At 37.1% G+C, this 19810-nt stretch overlaps 2 protein-coding genes across 2 annotated transcripts; one reads left to right on the forward strand and one right to left on the reverse strand.

Moving 5' to 3' along the window:
• The first annotated feature begins 6377 nt into the window (after window positions 1-6377).
• On the forward strand, window positions 6378-9455 carry gamt (guanidinoacetate N-methyltransferase). Its single transcript, XM_053512509.1, has 6 exons — window positions 6378-6745; window positions 7644-7789; window positions 7881-7944; window positions 8047-8114; window positions 8951-9061; window positions 9146-9455. Exons 1-6 carry the CDS (start codon window positions 6571-6573, stop codon window positions 9284-9286), a joined length of 705 nt encoding a protein of 234 aa, XP_053368484.1. The 5' UTR covers window positions 6378-6570; the 3' UTR covers window positions 9287-9455.
• A 3884-nt stretch (window positions 9456-13339) lies between these two features.
• On the reverse strand, window positions 13340-19278 carry ndufs7 (NADH:ubiquinone oxidoreductase core subunit S7). Its single transcript, XM_053513393.1, has 8 exons — window positions 19239-19278; window positions 16705-16741; window positions 16458-16526; window positions 16054-16171; window positions 15778-15957; window positions 15659-15705; window positions 13713-13801; window positions 13340-13584 (listed from the first exon to the last, which is right to left on the reverse strand). Exons 1-8 carry the CDS (start codon window positions 19252-19254, stop codon window positions 13487-13489), a joined length of 654 nt encoding a protein of 217 aa, XP_053369368.1. The 5' UTR covers window positions 19255-19278; the 3' UTR covers window positions 13340-13486.
• Window positions 19279-19810: the final 532 nt, after the last annotated feature.

Below are 19810 nucleotides of genomic sequence, written 5' to 3' on the forward strand. Positions count from 1 at the left end.
TTCTAACATGCATGTTATGGCACATTATTTTCCAAGAATAACAATAAAAATAACAACAACAACAATAATAATAAAATCATCATCATCATCGTTGTTGTATTTAAAGAAATAAAATGTCCGGCCTAATAAATAAAAGTCATACACTCTAATATATTATTGGACTGGCTTGTGCTTTGATTATGGCAACAGCATTGTTTCAATAAGCTTAGGCAAATCTTACAACATTTATTTTCATCCACAATTTAATTAATTTCCTCCAAAATCCTATATTGAGGATGGGAAAGTTGGATTGCTACATAAAGCCTTCTGTGGGGATCAGGTCTGAACTGGCAAATCCATGTTTAAAAATGATGTTTAATGATGAACAACTCTTGTTTATCCTGGCACTGTCAACGTGCAATATGCCCATGCCATCAGGAAAGAAAAAAATCTACTGATGGAAAAACCGCATTTTTTGGGCACATAACATCACTGAACCTTGACCTGACCAACAGACATTGTGTGTGGAAATGCTCTTACTTTCACTATTAAACATAGCAGGTTCTACTGTTGTTATATTAGGTATGATTTCACTAGGCCTTTGAGAGAGCTTTGATCATGATAATTCAGGATGTTTTTCAGACCACATTTCTTCCTCGAAGATGAAGGTTCATCACTTTCCTCCTCAGTTGTTTTCTTTTCTTGATTCAGTAAGTTGAGCCAGTAATTTGACCCTTCTGAATCAGAGTAACATCACAATGTCTTTTGACATGGTTGGGGTTAAATAACTCCTTACCAGCTGAACCATATTAATTACTGCATATCCAATGGAGGGCTCTTACCAATTTGCATAATTAAATCTAGGCACTGGAAGTGTTTTTAACCTAGCAGTGTACAGTGTAACTTTTAGAGCCCTCTGGTGATTTCAAGGTGAATTGCAAGGTCAATAAAACCATTAACAAGCTTTTCCCTTTTTCTGGCCCTTTCCTGTCCTTTTGAAACTGTGCATGTGTTGTGAGTTTCAAGGTAAAGGGGTGGAGCTGGACACTTCTAGATAGACGCAGAGACAACAATTAGACAAAAAAAGTAATGCAATCCTGAATTGAAGAAACAAGATCCGTTGAATAGCAGTGTATTAAAGCAAATTTTTTTAAAAACCTCTACCTGACATTTTCCCTTATAAATCTTTATAAAGCTTTTGATGTGTACCATTTTCACTGAATGAAATATGAAAAAGATTGCATATGAAAGTGTTCCTTTTTGCGCACAAAATATGTAGTAATGTGTGATGTAAATAAGACTGGACCTTATGTATACTCATTAAACATAATTTAACAGTGACTAGAGTTCAATTCAGATTTGTTTCATAGAAAAGAAGGAAACATTTTTGTAATTACTGGATAATGTATGCATGATAAATGAATGCTTTAAAAAGATTTTAAAGGACACTCTGCCCTGAAGGACAAATGAGAGTGCAAGAGTTAATATAGAAGTGAGATAACACACTATGGGACAAATAAACTAACTAAGGGGAGAGAGCGGTTTGAAAGAGTAAAGTGCAAAACCAAGCTAGACAAGGAGAGTGAAACATTACAGATTCAGGGCTTATGTGCAATCGGGTGCATTTATGTTTTGCTGGATTCACTATTAGCCAGGTTTGGTGTTTTTTGTTTGTTTGTTGAATAACGGGGAAGAAAATTACCTGAAGCTAAGATGTTACACAGCTTGTGAGATGACTACATGACATTATAAGATTAGCGGGAGTCACTTATCTGACACTATGTACTTTGACTTCTAGATTACAAAGTAAGTTTTAAACCACTGGAACCTGATAATGTTTTATCTGAGCTCTAAGCATCGATGAGACAGTCACCGATAACAATGTGACTGACAAAACGACCGTCTGTTCGACTAAAATTCAGCTAGAGTTAGTTTTTTTCAGTTACAGCTTGTTCTGTTGACTTATGCGCCTGTAGGCTATGGGTCCAGCAAGAAGCATTATTATAAAATATTTTTTGTAATTCTCTCTGACCTGTCTGCACTACACTTTCAGGATTACTTTTTTTTAGGATTAGTAATGATACACTGTATAGCAGGTAACCAAAAGCAGGTGGACACCTGACCATCACACCCATATGTGGATCTGACCCAAACTGTGGCCACAAAATCTGAAGCACTCAATAATAGTTATTCTACAATATCCTTTCACTGCAACTAAGATGCCCAAACCTGTTCCAGCACGACAATGCCCAAAGTAAATGCCACGTAGACATGATTTGCCAAGGTAGCAATAACATGGACAAACATGAATAGGCTCTGCACGGCAGGAGCAGCTCAATGGTCAAAGCACTGGATTAGTGATCGAATAGTTCAATGTTCGAAAAGCCCCACCACGAAGTTACCACTGTTGGGCCCTTAAACCCCTAGATGTATAAAGAGATAAAAATGTAAGTCACTCTGGATAAGGGCGTCTGTTAAATGCTGTAATGTAAATGCACAGATCCCTGACCTTACTCTACCAAACAACACTTGGGATGAACCGGAACTCTGACTCCACATACAACATCACTGCCTGACTTCATTAGTGCTTTTGTGGATAAATGCGCACAAGTCCACACAGCCATGTTCCACATCTATTTGAAACCCTTCCCAGAAGAGTAGATTTACAGTATTATAAGAGGTCTTTATAATATACTACTTATTGTAGTTTCTGTTAAGTGTCATGTCAGGCCCACCAGATACAGACTTAATCCCCCAGTTACCACTTCAGGGGGCATGTTTGCTGGGACAGTATGACACATAACAATAAATGAGGCTGTTCCATTAATTTAATTTTACCCTTCCAAGAAAAAGCACCTTTTGGTAAAGATACTAACAGAAGAGACCTGGCAATTCAGATCCTGTTTTTGTTTTTCTGGTTACTTTAGTCAGAGATCACATATCTATTCATTCTTTCAGATTTTAACAGGCATTTCAAGTTCATGTTTGAAATCTCATATTTTTATCTGTTTCTGATACATGGGCCTTTACTTATTTGTGTAGAGGTCTGGCCATGCATAACCTTCCAAAATAACTTTCTAGAAGTGTTGCCAGGATGGCCGCAGAGTAGACAGACTTTATTAGGACTCTGATGGTTCTCCCTGTGGTAGCTAAAGAAAGATTCTTGCAACAAATGTCACTCAATGCAGTAAAGACCTACTTATTTCCACAGAAAAATAGCAAAAAAAATCTCACATGTGATAAATCGTATGTAGTTGGTCATTTAAAGCGTCAGTTAAAAGCAAAAGCAGTGACAAAAAACTGGCTTGGTAGGTTAACAGCCAAATGATATAAATGTTGTTCATACATGCAATTTCCGGTTTAGCAAGAACACATAGTCGTTGAGGTCAGGCACCAATGTTATATTCGTTCATTTATTCATTCATTTATTTATCTTCTATACTGCTTATCCTTTACAGGGTTGCAGGAAGCCTGGAGCCTATCAGGAAACTTGGGGCACAAGGCGGTGTACACCCTGGACAGGGTGCCAATCCATTGCAGAGCACATCCTACACACTCACACACTCATTCACTAACTACAGGCAATTTGAGAACACCAGTTAGCCTAATCTGCCTGTTTTTGAACTGAGAGGAAACCGAAATACCTGGAGAAACCCTACCAACCCCACCAGCATCGTACCTTCAACCCTGGAAGTCTGAGTCTACAGTGCTAATCACTAGGCCACTGTGCCAATACTGTTATTTAATATTCTGTAAAATAATTATCATCTATATTTAGTGATGCAAAATACTAGGCTGGTGTATTCACTTGGATGTAACAAAAAGGAGAAATGTTATTTAGTACCGACATTCTGTATAGTTGCTAGGCTACTTTGACTAATTATTATTATTGATTTATGTGAACAGCAATTAATAAACTTTGCATTTACCTAAAATGTGCAGTAATACACACTCTATTTTTAATACAAATTTTTCTTAAATTTTTTATTTTACAATGTCTGCATTAGTGGGTTAAATAAAATTAATTTCCAATCATTGCTGTTTCCAACAAAACATGAACGTTATGGGAAAAAAAACATCTGTATGTCAGAAAATAACATATTACATAACACACTTTTCAAAACTGTGGCAGCTTCTCCAAGATGCTTAAAAAATGTACCAGCCAATTCAATGCACAAAATGTACTGTAATACCAAGGCATTATGTAGAAACTGTTAATATAGTATTTTAAAATAATTTATTATGTTTGTTATAAGAATATGTTTGTTTATAAGTTGGTTGAGCTAGCTACCAGTGGGACCTGTAGGATGGCCCCTAGCATAAAGATAAACCAGTAAGCAGTAATCTTAAACAGTAATTTGGAAGCATTGAATGGTTCTATAGATTGTGGTAAAGGTCTTTTTAAAATAGAATTTAATATAAGCTGCATAAAGCATTATGTTTCTTATCAGGTTCTGAACTGTTTAGAAGAGGTCTGCATTTTGAAAAGTGAGACACCTGCAACAGCTTTCTGCAAATTTTAGCCATCTGCTTCAGGGCAAAATCAGGCTTTTGGGAGGGGAGGTACAGTACATGAAGGGTTTCCTAGACATCCGATTGTGATTAAGAGAAAGAGATAAACAAGGCCGACGGCTTAGTGTCTATCTGGATGTTTCATTACATTGTATGATGTATATGATGTTTTGACCTACATACATTTTTTATATCTGTCTGAAGATGAAGATAATCTTCGCTCTAATGAGCTCAATGTAAAAGGTTAACTCATCAGAACACTAACTGACAGATGGCATGGGTTTAGAGTGGAACACTTGAGTTTACAGTATTTTACACTTCAATGTATATTGGATTATTGATATATCCAGATAATTTTCATCTTTTTTAGGTTCCTGTCTCTCACAAGGTAGTGCAAAGAACAGAGCACTTAATGGATAGGATAGAACAAACTGTCTGCTCAAAAATATTGATCTACTGCAAGGCTGGTTTTCTAAAAGCATCACAGATCTCTTATCCGCACTGGACTATTTATAGCTACTTTATATATACTTTATGTATTCTCAAGTCTGGTAATAAGGCAGCGTGGTGGTGTAGTGGTTAGCACTGTGGCCTCGCACCGCCAGTGTCAAGGGTTTGATTCCTGCCTCAGGTCTGAAGTTTGTAGACTCATTGTCTACTATGAAAAAACAGTCTCAGAAAACTGCCTGTCTGTATGTCTGTCTATCACGCAAAACTGGCTAGACAAAATTTAGTGAAACTTTGGTATTTACCTAAAGTTAAACCTGCGCCATAAATGAAATAAAAATATTTAGTAGAAGTAAAATTATGAGCAGTTATGTGTCAAAATAGAAACCGTACGTTTTGGCAGCGTACTGCGCATGTGTCAAACTGTGGGCACGTCTTAAACCGACTTCTGGACAGAATTTATTGAAACTTTGGCGGTACTTAAAGTATCTGCCTGAAGTTTTAACCTGCACCATAAGTAAAATCAAAAGGTTGAGTAAAATCGATATTATTAACAATTATGTGGCAGATTTGATAATATACTTTAAAATAGGCTACTAATAAAATACTTGCTAAATTTAAACCTGCACCAATAGATAATTGAATTTTAAAAAAGCTAAACTGAATATTTTTTACTGGGATTAGTTTATATTTTCACTGCTGAAATAACAGCACTAAAGTGGTATAAGGCGCTGGAGTAGTTTAAATTTAAAACATAATCATAATTTAATCTACTTTTTTAATTTCTCATTTGTGATTCACTCTCTGATCACCAAACAGGAAGTACAACTTAGGGCATAGGTGACAAACCTTAGAAACCTCCTAACTTAGGAAAAAAAAATCTTTATATTAATAAGTTAGACAGAGAGTTCTGCCGTAGAGAAAGACAGGCAGACATGGTCGTGGATCGAATAACGATTAAGTTTTGTCTTTAAACGACTCCAGCGCCGTAAAATTCAACCTGAAATAATAATATCACTGATTACATCAAAGCTGATAAGTTTATTTATTTTAGCTTTAACCTTTTAACACTTCCTACAAACATTTTAACTGCCAACAACGGGCATTTATGCTAGTTTTAGCTATTTAGCTTCTGTCGACAAAGACACGCCCACATTTCCATCTATGGTCTTAACGGCACTCTCACGAGCGCGGCCTTATTCCCCACACGCTCTTAAGAATCCCTTTCTATCATCCGCACTTATCCGCGATATAATTCTGGTGTAAATAAAAGGTTATATGAAATGCTTGTTTTTTTATGTTTGGTTATGTAGGAATATCTCCCTGGCGGAAGGATACCAAACTGGAGTGAGCGCCATGTGAAACTTACAGCTGTTCTCTTGACTTTGTGGACGTGCTGCTCCAGCTGTCTCAGCAATGTGACCGCCTCCTTCTTGCTCCTTATCACAGAGGCCCAGTTAAAGTGCAGATTATTGTACAGCCTCCTGCGGATTCAGCAATTCTTTCAACATATAACACTCGCCTCGTAAGACAGCTTTCTCTTTTTCAGCCCTCCGTGCCTGGACACACCAGATCTAACTTACTCCTTCCCCCCCTAAAAACAACACCACATAACAGTATTAAACAGCAGCCATGACCTCCGCACAGCCGATTTTCTCCAAAGGAGAGAACTGCAAGCAAGGCTGGCACAACGCGAATGCCGACTACAATGAGACCGACACACACCTGGAGATTTTGGGGAAACCTGTCATGGAGCGCTGGGAGACTCCGTACATGCACTCGCTCGCGACTGTCGCCGCATCTAAAGGTAAATATATTGTCTTTAATGTCTCACAGAGCATTCCTTAAATCATGTTTACTCAAGTTTAATCAACTGTCCTACAGTTTAAAGGTTGCTTCCATATGCTCGATAACCAGGGGATCTGCAACTCAAACCATGAACTTTAAAATGCATTTCACAAACTTTTACACATTATGCAACTACTTTTATTATTAGGCTTATGTTTATTTTACCCAGTGTGCACAGTATCCTATTATATTTTCCCAATTTTATTGTAGCCTTACAGCTTTTTACTCCTCAAAATTTCATAAAGAATACAAGAAAATTAAAGTTTTTTTTGTTTTTACAATTTAATTTACTAGTCGAACAATACGATAACCTTACTGTACATATAATACATGTTAAAAATATTTTCCTGTAACAAAGAAAAAAATCTGGGATCCTAAGGCATTCTCAAGATCAGCAGAAAATAAATGTACACTTTTTAAATGGTTCTCTAACTCTCTATTTTTTTCAAGAGCAAATTAGTTAGTTTAAAGAGAACCTTTATTAATTATATGCAGAACTGCATTAAAAATCACTGTTAAACATAGTTTATTATTTTTACCATAATATTTTTGTGACGTATCTCAGGAGGAACCCTAAAATCACTTTCAAACCCTGACTGAGGGGCCGTACGCTTACTGTTTGCTGTTACACTTATCTATTTTTATCTTTCTCCAAAAATACCATGGTGTACACTTCACCTCGTGTAGTGTTTCTCATGTCCACTTCTTGCTCAGTGTAAGGACTCACACTAATCATTCAGTCATTCTCATACAAAATCATAGATTAGTTCCCTTGTGTAATCATTAGGTACCAGTAATTCTTTGAAATGATAAGACCTACCTTATTAAAATCACACTTCTTATGATTTGCTGTGCAGGTGGCCGTGTCCTTGAGATTGGCTTTGGCATGGCAATAGCTGCCACCAAAGTTGAATCTTTTCCTATCGAGGAACACTGGATCATTGAGTGCAATGACGGTGTGTACGAAAGGTTGCAAGAATGGGCCAAATCTCAGCCACATAAGGCAAGAAAAAAGTTCTTTGCACATTTAATTCATTTTCACAGTGTGAAAATTATTTTAATGTTTTTATTGATTAATTTTCCTATCCATACAGGTTGTTCCTCTTAAAGGCCTGTGGGAAGATGTGGTTCCTACCCTCCCTGATGGTCACTTTGATGGTTAGAGAAATTACAGTAACATTGTACTTTATTACACAATGAACATATAGTTTTAAAAAAGTGCATACTGTACATTCCATTGTTTTTTTGTTTTTTTTACAGGAATCCTTTATGACACATATCCCTTGTCAGAGGAAACATGGCACACTCACCAGTTTAACTTCATTAAGGTAAAGTAAAAATGTAATGATGGACAAATGAAGCAGTGGCTCATTACCATAGAGTTTAAATGGGGCAGGACCACATTAATAATGACAGCCTTAAATTAATTAAATGAAATGAAGAGCAAGGCGACATGCCATTTTCTCGCCATGCTTAGTGGGTTTCCTCTGGGTAGCCCGGTTTCCTCCCATAGGCTATTTCCTGTTCCCAAATTGCGTGTAGTGTGCGAATGTTGGCCGAAGGTCCTACTACAGTTGTTAAAATAGAAATAAATACAGTGGTCACCATTGGCCTCCATGGTCCCTAGTTGGAATGCAGAGGTTCCTAGATGAATGGATGAAATCTTTAGAATATGCCTTCCACAGAAAATAATCCTGTACATTATGGACACAATATGTCAGGAATTTAAATTTTTTTGTTTGTGGAAATGCATTAGTTTCCATTTCAAATGATTTTGACAATATATTATTCTCTGCTGGGGCGAATAAATCTTAAGTAGGCCAGTCATTTTTTAATGAACTTCCTCAAGGTAAATTGTTGGGGCAGCGTGATTCCTGTCTCAATAGTCCTCTACTAGCATTCTGTTCAATTCCTATTTGTGATATTGGATCTATTCTATGGATACTGTTACTTAATAAAGCAAGCATACATGAAGAAAAAGTGACACTTTTTATAATTATTGCCCATTCAAACCATGTAAAAGCTTTGAGGACTTTACAATCTCTGGCCCAGTTCACTCTACGGTCAAGCCGTCACTACACAAATGTAATACATTTATCAATATCATTATTTTTCCCTTTTATCATTCTTCCTTTTTTTTTATTATCAATTAAACATGTCCTAGGCCCATGCTAAGAGGCTGCTGAAGTCTGGTGGTGTCCTTACCTACTGCAATCTCACCTCCTGGGGTGAGCTGCTCAAGGGCAAATATGACAACATAGACAATATGTTTCAGGTATGTATTCTAAATTCAGTGAATTAATACTTTATCCCATAGACAACTCTCAGACAAAATAATTACCAGGTGCTTCTTTTTCAGGAAACACAGGTGCCACATTTGCTAGAAGCTGGGTTCAAAAAGGAGAATATAAGTACCTCGCTGATGGACATCGAACCACCAAGTGAATGCAAATACTATTCCTTCAAGAAAATGATTACACCAACTATAGTTAAAGAATAAGCCATGGGCCCAAGCATCAAGTTCATCACCTGTGCTTTTTATGTCTTAGTTTTTTTTTTGTTTTTTTTTTAAAGTTGTATAAAATTATAAAATTTTGTATGATTTAAACTGTATGGTGGGAATCATGAAATGTGCATAAATATTTATGTGAATAAAAAGCACAAGATTATGATCATTATTATGATTGTTTTACAATAATAAATTCTATGACAATGAGCCAGGTTTACATGAGAGAGGAAGTGCTCCACATAAACAATAATAATAATAATAAGATTGTTATTTTAAGTAGAAGCGTTTTAGTTTTATAAATCTGTCAAGAAAGCTATAATCCACTAGGCACATTCAAGTCAATCTGGGAGTTAGGATGAAATTTCTTACAGTAAAAGAAGCCCAGTTTTAAAGAAGGCTGTACGTACATCCCAGCCGAGGTGGTTAAGAGCCACCTGCATTTGTTCCCAGGAACATTCAGTGAGTGAAACACCTGACTCTTAAAAATCAACAGATAACTTGTCACCAATTTTCAGAAGAACCACTGTGGGAACTGTACAAACAAACATTCACATACACCACTTGCACATTATTGAAACTCAGCTGGGAATGAGGTCATGGGGATGTGGCAATAACTCTCAGCTGAGTTTCTATAATGTGCAATTTTCACATTTGGGCCATTCTAAAGGAGTTCCTTGGAGGCCAGAGTATCAGAAATAAAGTAGGCAGTCTGATCATCAATTCGACATACTGAGAAAACTTCCTACCTTGATGGTATCCAAGGAGTAGTGAATCACTGGAATGAGTGCATTATTGTAGCAGAAGATTATATAGAGAAATTAAGGTTTTACACTCATGAATGTGTTCTGTTATTCTGCACCATTAAAAGTCCTGGTTTGACCTAAACATATGTCAATACTTTGAAATATTTTTTTTACTTTATTTTCTCCCTGCTTCCCACCTATTACCTAGCTATCACTTGCTGATGATCTAATGACGTCATTTCTACGTTCTTAAGAAAACAAAAGACTGCTCTGACATCTGTAAGCATTTGAAGAAAAAAAGTGGCCATTTGTCCATCTACTGTATACTGTTGGCAAAAAGCAGCCAAAAGAAAGATGCAACATTGTACAGGACCGAGTGGCACATCTTGACTCATGTGGTTTTATTTTTCCTTCAGTAACCTAGCTGTGCTCTACTTCATTAAGCACTCAGTCTGAATTTAGCCAGACTTCTTATCCAGGTATTACACACAAGCAGGGTTAAAATAGTGCAGTCCATTCATCAAGCAGTTACTCAGATGTCTTGGTTATCATTTCTGGCTGGAAGTTGGCACAAAGATATTCAGGGGTCGATAATTTTGTGCCATTTTCAAGCGCACTTACGAGGCCAGACATTTAAACAATGTAAGCCCTTTTTTTTAGAGCCCTTTTTTTTCGAAATTCGAGTAAATTACCACTTAAACAGGATAAATGCTGTGCATCTCTTGGTCTAGCTCAGTACAAGCAACCACAATCGTGGGGAAGACTGCTGGCCTGACAGTGGTCCAGAAGGTGACCATTACCATACACCACAAGGAGCGTAAATTACAGGAGGTCATCGCTGAAAGAACTGGCTCTTCACAGAAGGCTGTGTCAAAGCATATTTATGGAAAGTTGCCTAAAAGAGAAAAGTGTGGTAGGAAAAGGTGCACAAGCAACAAGGATGACCACAGAACTGATGTCTAGTGGACCAAAGTGGTCCTCTTTTCATATTAAAGTATATCTGGCATTTTATTTGGTGGAGGCACAGAATGCAAGTTGCTTATCCAGTGTGAAGGTTTTACAGTTGATGAGGATTTAGGGTGCAATGACATCTCCTGGTGTTGGTCCACTGCGTTTCATCAAATCCAAAGTCAACAAAGCCATCTACCAGAAGATTTTAGAGCACTTCATGCTAAATCCTTTTGTGACTGATCTTGAAAAATATTTTAATGTCTTGAGTGTATTTTTTTTATTTATGATCATCGAAATTAAACAAGCAAAAAAGTTTAACCCATTTGATATCCTTGTGAGCAAGAAAAAGGTATTAACCAAAAATAAAAAAGCTTCATATTTATTTTGTTTGTGCCCTACATAAACAGGAAGCTGAATGTTGAGTGACCTCAAGTGTACTGTAGAGATATTTAAAATACAGACCCAGAAAATGCATGATTGCTTGTGTGTATATTTTTTTAACACCATTTGAATGTCTGAATTTTTCACTAAAGATTACAAGATCACTGGGAACTGATAGGTGGATAGCTAAGTAATAGGTGGGAATTGGCAAGTAGGGAGAAAAAAAAATGTCCCTTTTTTTCTCTCCCTTTGCATGCCGTTGTGTGTGTGCACGCGTAATTTAACACTGTGCCCCTTCACACACACCTTCCTCCGCTCGCTTTCACATAACCCCCCACCCCCCCCCCACTCCTCCTCGCGCCTTCACACAAACACTGCTTTATTGCGATTCTTTTCAAAGGTAAAGTGCAGGTTAATTTGTTTTTTATTTTTAATTTACAGCAGTGATTCCGTTAGTGTGCGCTCACGCGAGAGTTGTTAGCGATGTTCCTTGCTAATTTTCCTTTCAGTTAATGTGTGTGAGACACTCAAATAAGAGAGGAGAAAGAGTTCCAGAGATCGTGAGTTTGATTCCCAGGTGATGCTGTAACCTCTCGCAGCCGTAGATCTAGAGAGCGCTGATTTGCAGAACACTCTCAGAGGGGAGGGATGAGAGGTATTTAGTACTCCCACATTAATCACGGCTCTACAGCCAATTAGGGGTGCCTGTGAGCTCACACAAGCGGAAGGAATGGATAGTGCTGTTCTCCGAGTGCGTTATGCGCCCCCCAATGGTGAGCGAGCAGTTAAAAAAAATGCGGTCGGCTGGCGCCATGTGGTACAAACACACACGCTCGTAATCCAAGGTTCCACTGTATATGAAAGAATATTTTGACATATTTTTGAAGTACTGACGTATATTGGTGGTTGCATCTTATCAAATAAGGCATTTGCTTTTAAATAAAATTATTAGCTTGAATTCTAATTAGTATTTTACTACCTATGCCATATCTACGGTGGTCCTGAAGGGCAAAACAAATTAACAAAACGGAAAACAAAACAACAAAACTGAAAACAAAATATCAAAATTTGTAATTTTGTTTTGGGTTTTGTTGTTTTGTTTTTGAATTTGTTATTTTGTTTTCCATTTTGTTAATTTGCACTTCTCGGCCAGTCAGATACAAACCGGAAAAGGCAGGTATAGTTTACGAATGAAATTCTTACCGCTGATTGGACGAGACATCTGTCACTCAAGATATACAGGAAGTACTGTAGTAGCGGTAGATTTTTGTGTGTATGATTGTGCAAACATGTACTGTCCTTATTGTGGTTTTAAATATTGCGTTCTTACAGGGGCCCTAAAGTCAGTTTTGTTAATTTTTTTTTACACTTCATGGCCACCGTAGTTTAAAGTGAAGCAGAACGATAGAGAAACAAGTTCCTGCTTCCTGTATATCTTGAGTGACAGATGTCTCGTCCAATCAACGGTAAGAATTTCATTCGCAAACTATACCTACCTTTTCCGGTTTGTATGTGCAATATAAATTAACAAAACGGAAAACAAAAATTCAAAACCAAAAAAACCAATTCGAAAACAAAATAACAAAACCAAAAACAAAACAATAAAACCCAAAACTAAATAATAAATTAGTTTTGGGTTTTGTTATTTTGTTTTGATATTTTGTTTTTGAATGAGTTATTTTGTTCTCCGTTTGGTTAACTTGGTTTTGAATTTGTTATTTCATTTTTCTAATTTTTTTCAGTTTTGTTATTGTGTTTTGCACTTCACGGCCACCGTACATATCAGATGAGCACATAAACTTTAGCATAACTCCAATCTTCAGAAGTTATGTTATGAATTACAAAACAGGAAAGCAACACATAAAAAATGAAAATTCCAACTATATTTTGGCATAGTGTGTAGACAAAAGCTTACTTTAAAAGCCTGATGTTTTAAACTGCATAACAAAAGGAATCAAGGTAAACAGGGTACTGATACAATTTATAGTCCTTTATTGTAACTGTAAAGAGGAAAAGACTGAGCTGAACCACAATCAGCTCCTGACATCCTTCCAAGTACAACAAATTACCATCGTTAAATAAAACATTTACAACAGATCACCTGTGATGGCACATCTTATTTGCGATACCAAATTCTCAATTTCTTTTCACGCTTAATTTTCCTCTGTAACTGCAGAGTTCCATAAAGCAGAGCCTCAGCAGTCGGCGGACAGCCTTAGGGGGAAAAAAAGGAAACACACATCAGGCCATCTTAAAATGTTTAAAACTGTTAACAACGTATAACTAAAGCCACAAAGTAGGTTATACTAAAGTGTTTCATGTAAAAGACTGAAAATTATTACCTGGAACGTAAATGTCCACAGGGACAATTCTGTCACAGCCTCTGACCACCGAGTAGGAATAGTGATAGTATCCTCCACCGTTAGCACAACTACAAACAGCAAAAATACACATCATATCACAATATAAGATGGTGTCAAGTAGTGAGAGCTAAGCTTGGTCTTTGGTCCCATTACTGTCCGAATTTTCAGAGTTCATCCCTGTAATAAGCAGCAAAATATGCTATTTATGCTTACTTTTCAAAGTTAACACTTAAATACCAAAGTGGCAAATGTCATCCCCTTCCTCAACAATTACAGAGTAAAAATTGTTTGATCTGGATCACATTACAAAGGAAGACAAAGTAAATAATAAATAAATAAATAAATAAATAAATACTTTTTTATATTTTGGTCAGATTAAATGCTTCACAGTGAGCAGAACCACTCTGCTAAAATTTTAAAGCATATAAAGACCTTATCAGATCAGCATCCAGGTAATCAGTTAGTGTGGGATCTTTAAAAAGAATGATTTCCATAAGTGTCCATAAAAACATGCCGTATGATTTATTTTAAAGAAATTTGAACGATTATACAATGATCTTCAATTGAAGAAAACCGCAAGGACTTGGGCCACAAGGTTTAATTTATTTTGTTTGTTTGTTTTTTTCTTAACAAGCCCAAACCTTCAGCTTCTAAATGTCTAAATGTCAGTTAATAACCTTAATTGGGTACAACTGCTTTTGACCTGTGAGATGTTTGGAGTGGTAAAGGTGAAACATTTAACCCCAAGAACATGGTCGCAGCAATCAGCATGGTGGTGGTAGCATCACACTTTGGGGCGGTTTTGCTGCCAGTGGAACTGGTGCATTTTACAAATTGGATGAAATAATGAAGGAGGAGGAATACTTCAGAATTTTTCAACATGAAAATCTGGAAGGTGAGTCATGTCAACTGGACGACTTCTTAATTTAGTAGAAACGTTTCACTACTCATCCAAGTAGCTTCTTCATTCTAAGGTAAGTTGGAAAGTTTCTCGTATTTAGGTCCTCCAACGTCAAAGCATTCTCCTCTATTCGAAACGGGTTGTTTTTTTTATACGTGAACAATAGAGAAGGTGAAAATAGGAGGGAGGGTCGTTAGAGAGTATAGGGGAGAGAGCTTTTAGGGAGACAATAGAGAGAGATTAGATAGCGGCATTAAAATGTAACGACCAAAAGAGTTAGGAAGGTCAAAGGTGCTTGGTGGGGTTGAGGTCAGGGCTCATCAAATCAAACCAAACTGTTGCCACAACGTTGGAGGCAGAGTATTGTCTAAGATGTCACGTGGATTGTCTAAGTATTGTCTTGACGGATATGTAAAGAGGTCTTGATCTTTCTGGGGATAGATGGAAGGGCAGCATGAACAGCAACAAGGAAATGAAAATAAAGAAAGGAGGATATAACCATTTACAGCTACTATTTTCTAGCTTCTAACAGAAAATCTTTTTACAGATATTAAAGGTGCTGTTCGACAGATAAAATAAGTATTATGTCTTTATGCTTTACATTTCTGCTGCTGGTCATCTAGTAAACAACAGACATAGATCATTTGTTGCATTTTATTTATTTATTTATTTTTTGAAGATGGATGAAAATGTTTTTTTTTCTGGTTGGAGCGGCATGGGGCATCTAATAAGATGTTAGTATTATAAATGTGTCATAATTAATCAGGTATACTAGACAGGCACCACATCTATGGCATTCTGCAGATGTCATTATGCAGAAAGTGTTTCAATGTCTCAAATTGTCCTCAAATTCAAATTCAAATTTTATTCGTCACATACACAGTCATACACAGTACGATATGCAGTGAAATGCTTAGGCAACTGCTCATGACCTAATGTCCTGTGCTGCAACATTTGTGTTAGATGCACTCATTTTTCTTACTTTGTACTATCAAGTGGCTTGAAGATGTGTATTTGCTCTTACCTTCCCATAGAAATGACATATCGGGGCTCAGGCATCTGGTCGTACACCTAAAAACAAGAATAGTCTTAGAGCATCCCTACACAATGAGTTAGAAACAATGTGTTTTCATCATATTAGACCTTGCGTAAAGCGGGAGCCATTTTGTTGGTGAGAGTCCCGGCGACGATCATGACATCAGCCTGTCTGGGGCTGGCTCTGAACACGACGCCGAAGCGATCCATGTCATAGCGAGGTGCTGCCATGTGCATCATCTCCACAGCACAACACGCCAGGCCGAAGGTCATGGGCCACAAGGAGCTCTAGGTAACAAGTGAAAAAGCATCCAAATTTTTATTTCTGTTAAAAAAAATAAAAAAACAAAGCAACAGAATGTGCCAAAAATGTAGCGTGCTTACTCTGCGGGCCCAGTTCACCAGGTCATCGAGCTTGGTAATGACGTATTCCCCTTTGCTGCTGACTGCTGAGGCTGGTTTCGATGCCACAGCAGTGCTTTTCTCTCTGAATAGAACCAGGCTGTAAATCGGAAAGGAACGACAGCTGTGGTTACGGTTCACAGAGCTCCGCAGCAGGTAACAAAACTCGATTATGCATTTCCTAATTTTCCCCATGGTGAAGAATATACTTAAAGAAATCTTGCCTCTGAATCTCCTCATACTAAAAGGATATTTATGTTTTACATTTTCTTAGACCAACTTTCACTATTTCACCTTTCACTATACCCCTCCCCCAGGTGTTGTTATAACTTATCTTTACCAACTGGGGCCAATACTTCTGACACCGACGAAACTATTTTCGATACCTCTTAGCTTCTTCATTCTTCGTGTTCTTGAGCACAACTGTTTTTTGAGCAGCAAATGAAGAAAGGGGTCTGTAACAGAGATTAATTAGTTTGATTAGAAAATTGGCAAAACTAATTTTTTACACCTCATAGCTTTCAATCGAACATCTCCATATGCCAACACGATGGAATTATCAGGGTTAGAAACTAATGAAGCAGTCTGAATGGAGGTAATAAATACTTGATAAAGTAATCTGTCATGTCTTACCTAAGTGAAAAGGAGCCAAGTGTGGCCAGGCGAGGAGCTGAAAAAGAGGGACATGAATGTTAGCAACACACACCACGGATGCCAGCACTTAAAAATAAATAAATAAGCTATTATTAACCTTAATGTAGAGGGGTGTAAGCTATTAACAATTTCACTTGCAATTTTCCAACATGGGATACAATAACCAGTTAAAGGGGTCGCCAGAGTGGACCATCTGATCCGCACACAACTTTGCAAACCTTGTACGCTTAATGCACCACGCAACCCTATCATTTTACAACCAGATACTGACCAAAAATGTTGAACTAGTACAGAATTTAATGATAACCCATGGGGATGCTGAGTGTAATATGTGCACGCAGAACATACAGTGGAACCTCAGATTGCGAGTACTGCAGTTTGCAAGTGTCCCGCAAGACGAGCAAAGATTTTTAATTAACTTTGACTTGGAAAACGAGCAAGTCTTGGTTTACGAGTACTGGGTATCATGTATCACGCATGCGCTTCTTGTTTTAATGCCGAGCGTCATTTAATTACAACTGAGCCAATGGTTTTTCTCTCTCTTGCGCTGCGGAACTGTGGGTAATCGTCTCCCCCGCTGGGTCTTAGAGCGCGACTATCACTGGTATAATCAACATCCATGCACGTGTGTACTCTTTACTATAACACTGTGACCATGTGTGTGCGTATAGTATATTTTATTTTGTGTTTGTATGCGTGTGTGTACAGCACGCGTGTACTGTGTCTTATAACACAAGCGTTAAGCAAAAGAAAGTTTCATTAGAGAGGTTAAAGATCCATTTTCTGTGCGCATAAACGAAAACACTTATCTGTCGGGATTTATTTTTCCTTTTTTTTAAACGTAAAGTGCAGGTTAATTTGTTTTATTTTGACTTTATATTTTGTCTTAATTATTTTTATGGATTTATTTTTTTGGGCTCTGCAGCAGATAATTTGAGTTTCCATGATTTCTGATGGGAAATCTGGAACAAGAGACCACTTCCGGAACGAATTATGCTCGTAATTCAAGGTTCCACTGTAATTTGAGGCTCAATTAGAGCGCATCATTTTTAATATGCAGCCATTATAAAACAAGAAAAATCTGTATACTACTTCAGACTGGACCTACCTTCCAGTTTACACAACAATCAATGTAGGAGCAAAATTCCACCACTTTTTATCTCCAAGTTACCAGATAGAATATTCCCATAATCTGGTTGAAATTTATAAACTTTTAGGGATGGTTCAGCAACAGAACCAAGTAAAGCAAATAAAATGATCTCACCTGCTGGATTATAATTTAAGGAGTGTCTTCTGATTCACAAGGACAACTCATAACATGTAAGCATATGTAGGTATTATGTAAGATAACAGTCCACCTTAATAATTTAGGTCATCAGCTGACTTCGTTTTATTGCCACCTGACCAACTGAAGCAACCAGATCATAACACTGCCTTTAGAGGCTTTTACATTGGCCACCATTCATGACGGGTGCATCTTTTCATGTGTGTCCCTTATTACCCTGATATTAACTGGTCTAGAGTAGGGTCAGTCTGGACTTAGACAAAATTACCTTCTTGGATTGCTCCAAAATTCAATCTTTATGATTTTTACTGTTAATTTTTTTTTTTTACCATGCAACTTCAAATGTTTAAGTTCAAGTCTTCTTTTTCGCCCCAACCACATTTCTTGAACAAAGTCGACGGTTCAGCACCATCCTTCTAGGTTTTGATCCTTTGTTGAAGAGTTCTTAACCCAGTTCCAGTAATTTTAAATCTCCTTAGTTTTCTTTGCTTAATGCAGTCCAATAATATGGCACTTCTGAAATGGGGGTATTTTTTTGGCCAGACAGTGTATGTAAACTCGCTGCGATAAACAAGCTACCTGCAGTAGGTATAATACCTCATAAAAGAGCTTTGATTACTTTTACCAAAAAAAAAGCCTTTGGGTTCTAATTTAACAAGATTATTTTATGCTACCTTCATGTCCTTTATGAATTAATGAGCATGTACAATCATATCTTTAAAACTGTGCTAGATATAAAGGTGAATTTTGACATTACTTTGACTAATTAATATTTTTATGTATATATTTTGCAGTAACCTATACACGTATAACTAACATGTTTTATGTGAAATTAATAGGTTTAAAGTCAGAGGAAGACCTAACTTTTATGTTGTACTCTGTAATAATTATGAACTTAACCGTTTTAATGCTTTGTATATATTGGTCACGTTGGTCTTTTCTACACTTATACGGCTAAATCACATGTTTTTATTGTTATGAATCATTCACAGAGTTTTTTGTTTATACTTCATGTCACACCTGCAGTTTTGCTAGCAGTTAACTGGCTGCACAACAAGGTCAGGGAATAAAACGCTGAGATAACGATGAGATTAAACCACTATAACAGCCGCATTTAATAGAAAATAACGTGGATATTAAACCTAATTTCTCTTCGTACTACAGAGTAAGTCACATAGTTTCGTTTGTAAAACTAAAAACTGCAAGGTTTGGCTGTTCCGATACTCACCAACCAACGCCGCCATCTTTACATAATACAACTTCCGGTTCTGCTTCTTCTCTGGTTATGGAAATACGCGATACTCGGATATACGACTCCCTCTGCTGGTGATCATTTGGAAATGCATTTAGTTGCAATGTTCTCAATCGCAGTTTTCTTAAATCAATGCATGCCCTTTACAGAAAGAACCTAACAACAGCGCGCAATAAAACTATTAAAGTTATTATAGACTATTATTATAATACATTATAGCTCAAAGTCTCTCAAAAAATAAAAAAGTTACTCTCATCCTCTATCCTGTACAGGGTCTAAGGGGAGGTGGGACACACCCTGGACAGTGTGCAAGTCCATGGCAGGGTACTAACTTAAACACACTTAAAAATTACAGAAAATGCCAGGTAGCTTAATCTACATGTCTTTCAACTGTTGGGGGAAACTGGAGTACCCAGAGGAAACCCACCAAGCATGGGGAAACTTGGATGAAGGCAGGACTCGAACCCTCAGCCCTGGACATGCGAGTCCATATTGCTTACCACTACACCACCATAATTAAACATAGTACTAATTACTATCGAGGAGAA

This window comes from Clarias gariepinus, chromosome 15, assembly GCF_024256425.1.
Source record: "Clarias gariepinus isolate MV-2021 ecotype Netherlands chromosome 15, CGAR_prim_01v2, whole genome shotgun sequence".
NCBI classification, from domain to species: domain Eukaryota; kingdom Metazoa; phylum Chordata; class Actinopteri; order Siluriformes; family Clariidae; genus Clarias; species Clarias gariepinus.

Bases quoted from the DNA above. Each gene is read 5' to 3' on its own strand.
- gamt (XM_053512509.1), top strand. From the start codon at position 6,571: ATGACCTCCGCACAGCCGATTTTCTCCAAAGGAGAGAACTGCAAGCAA. The intron at 7,790-7,880 runs GCAAGAAAAAAG...CTATCCATACAG, and splicing joins CCAAATCTCAGCCACATAAG to GTTGTTCCTCTTAAAGGCCT. The intron at 7,945-8,046 runs GTTAGAGAAATT...TTTTTTTTACAG, and splicing joins CCCTGATGGTCACTTTGATG to GAATCCTTTATGACACATAT.
- ndufs7 (XM_053513393.1), bottom strand. The intron at 16,527-16,704 runs GTAAGACATGAC...TCTCTGTTACAG, and splicing joins CTTGGCTCCTTTTCACTTAG to ACCCCTTTCTTCATTTGCTG. The intron at 16,172-16,457 runs GTATCGAAAATA...TCCGATTTACAG, and splicing joins AAGAATGAAGAAGCTAAGAG to CCTGGTTCTATTCAGAGAGA.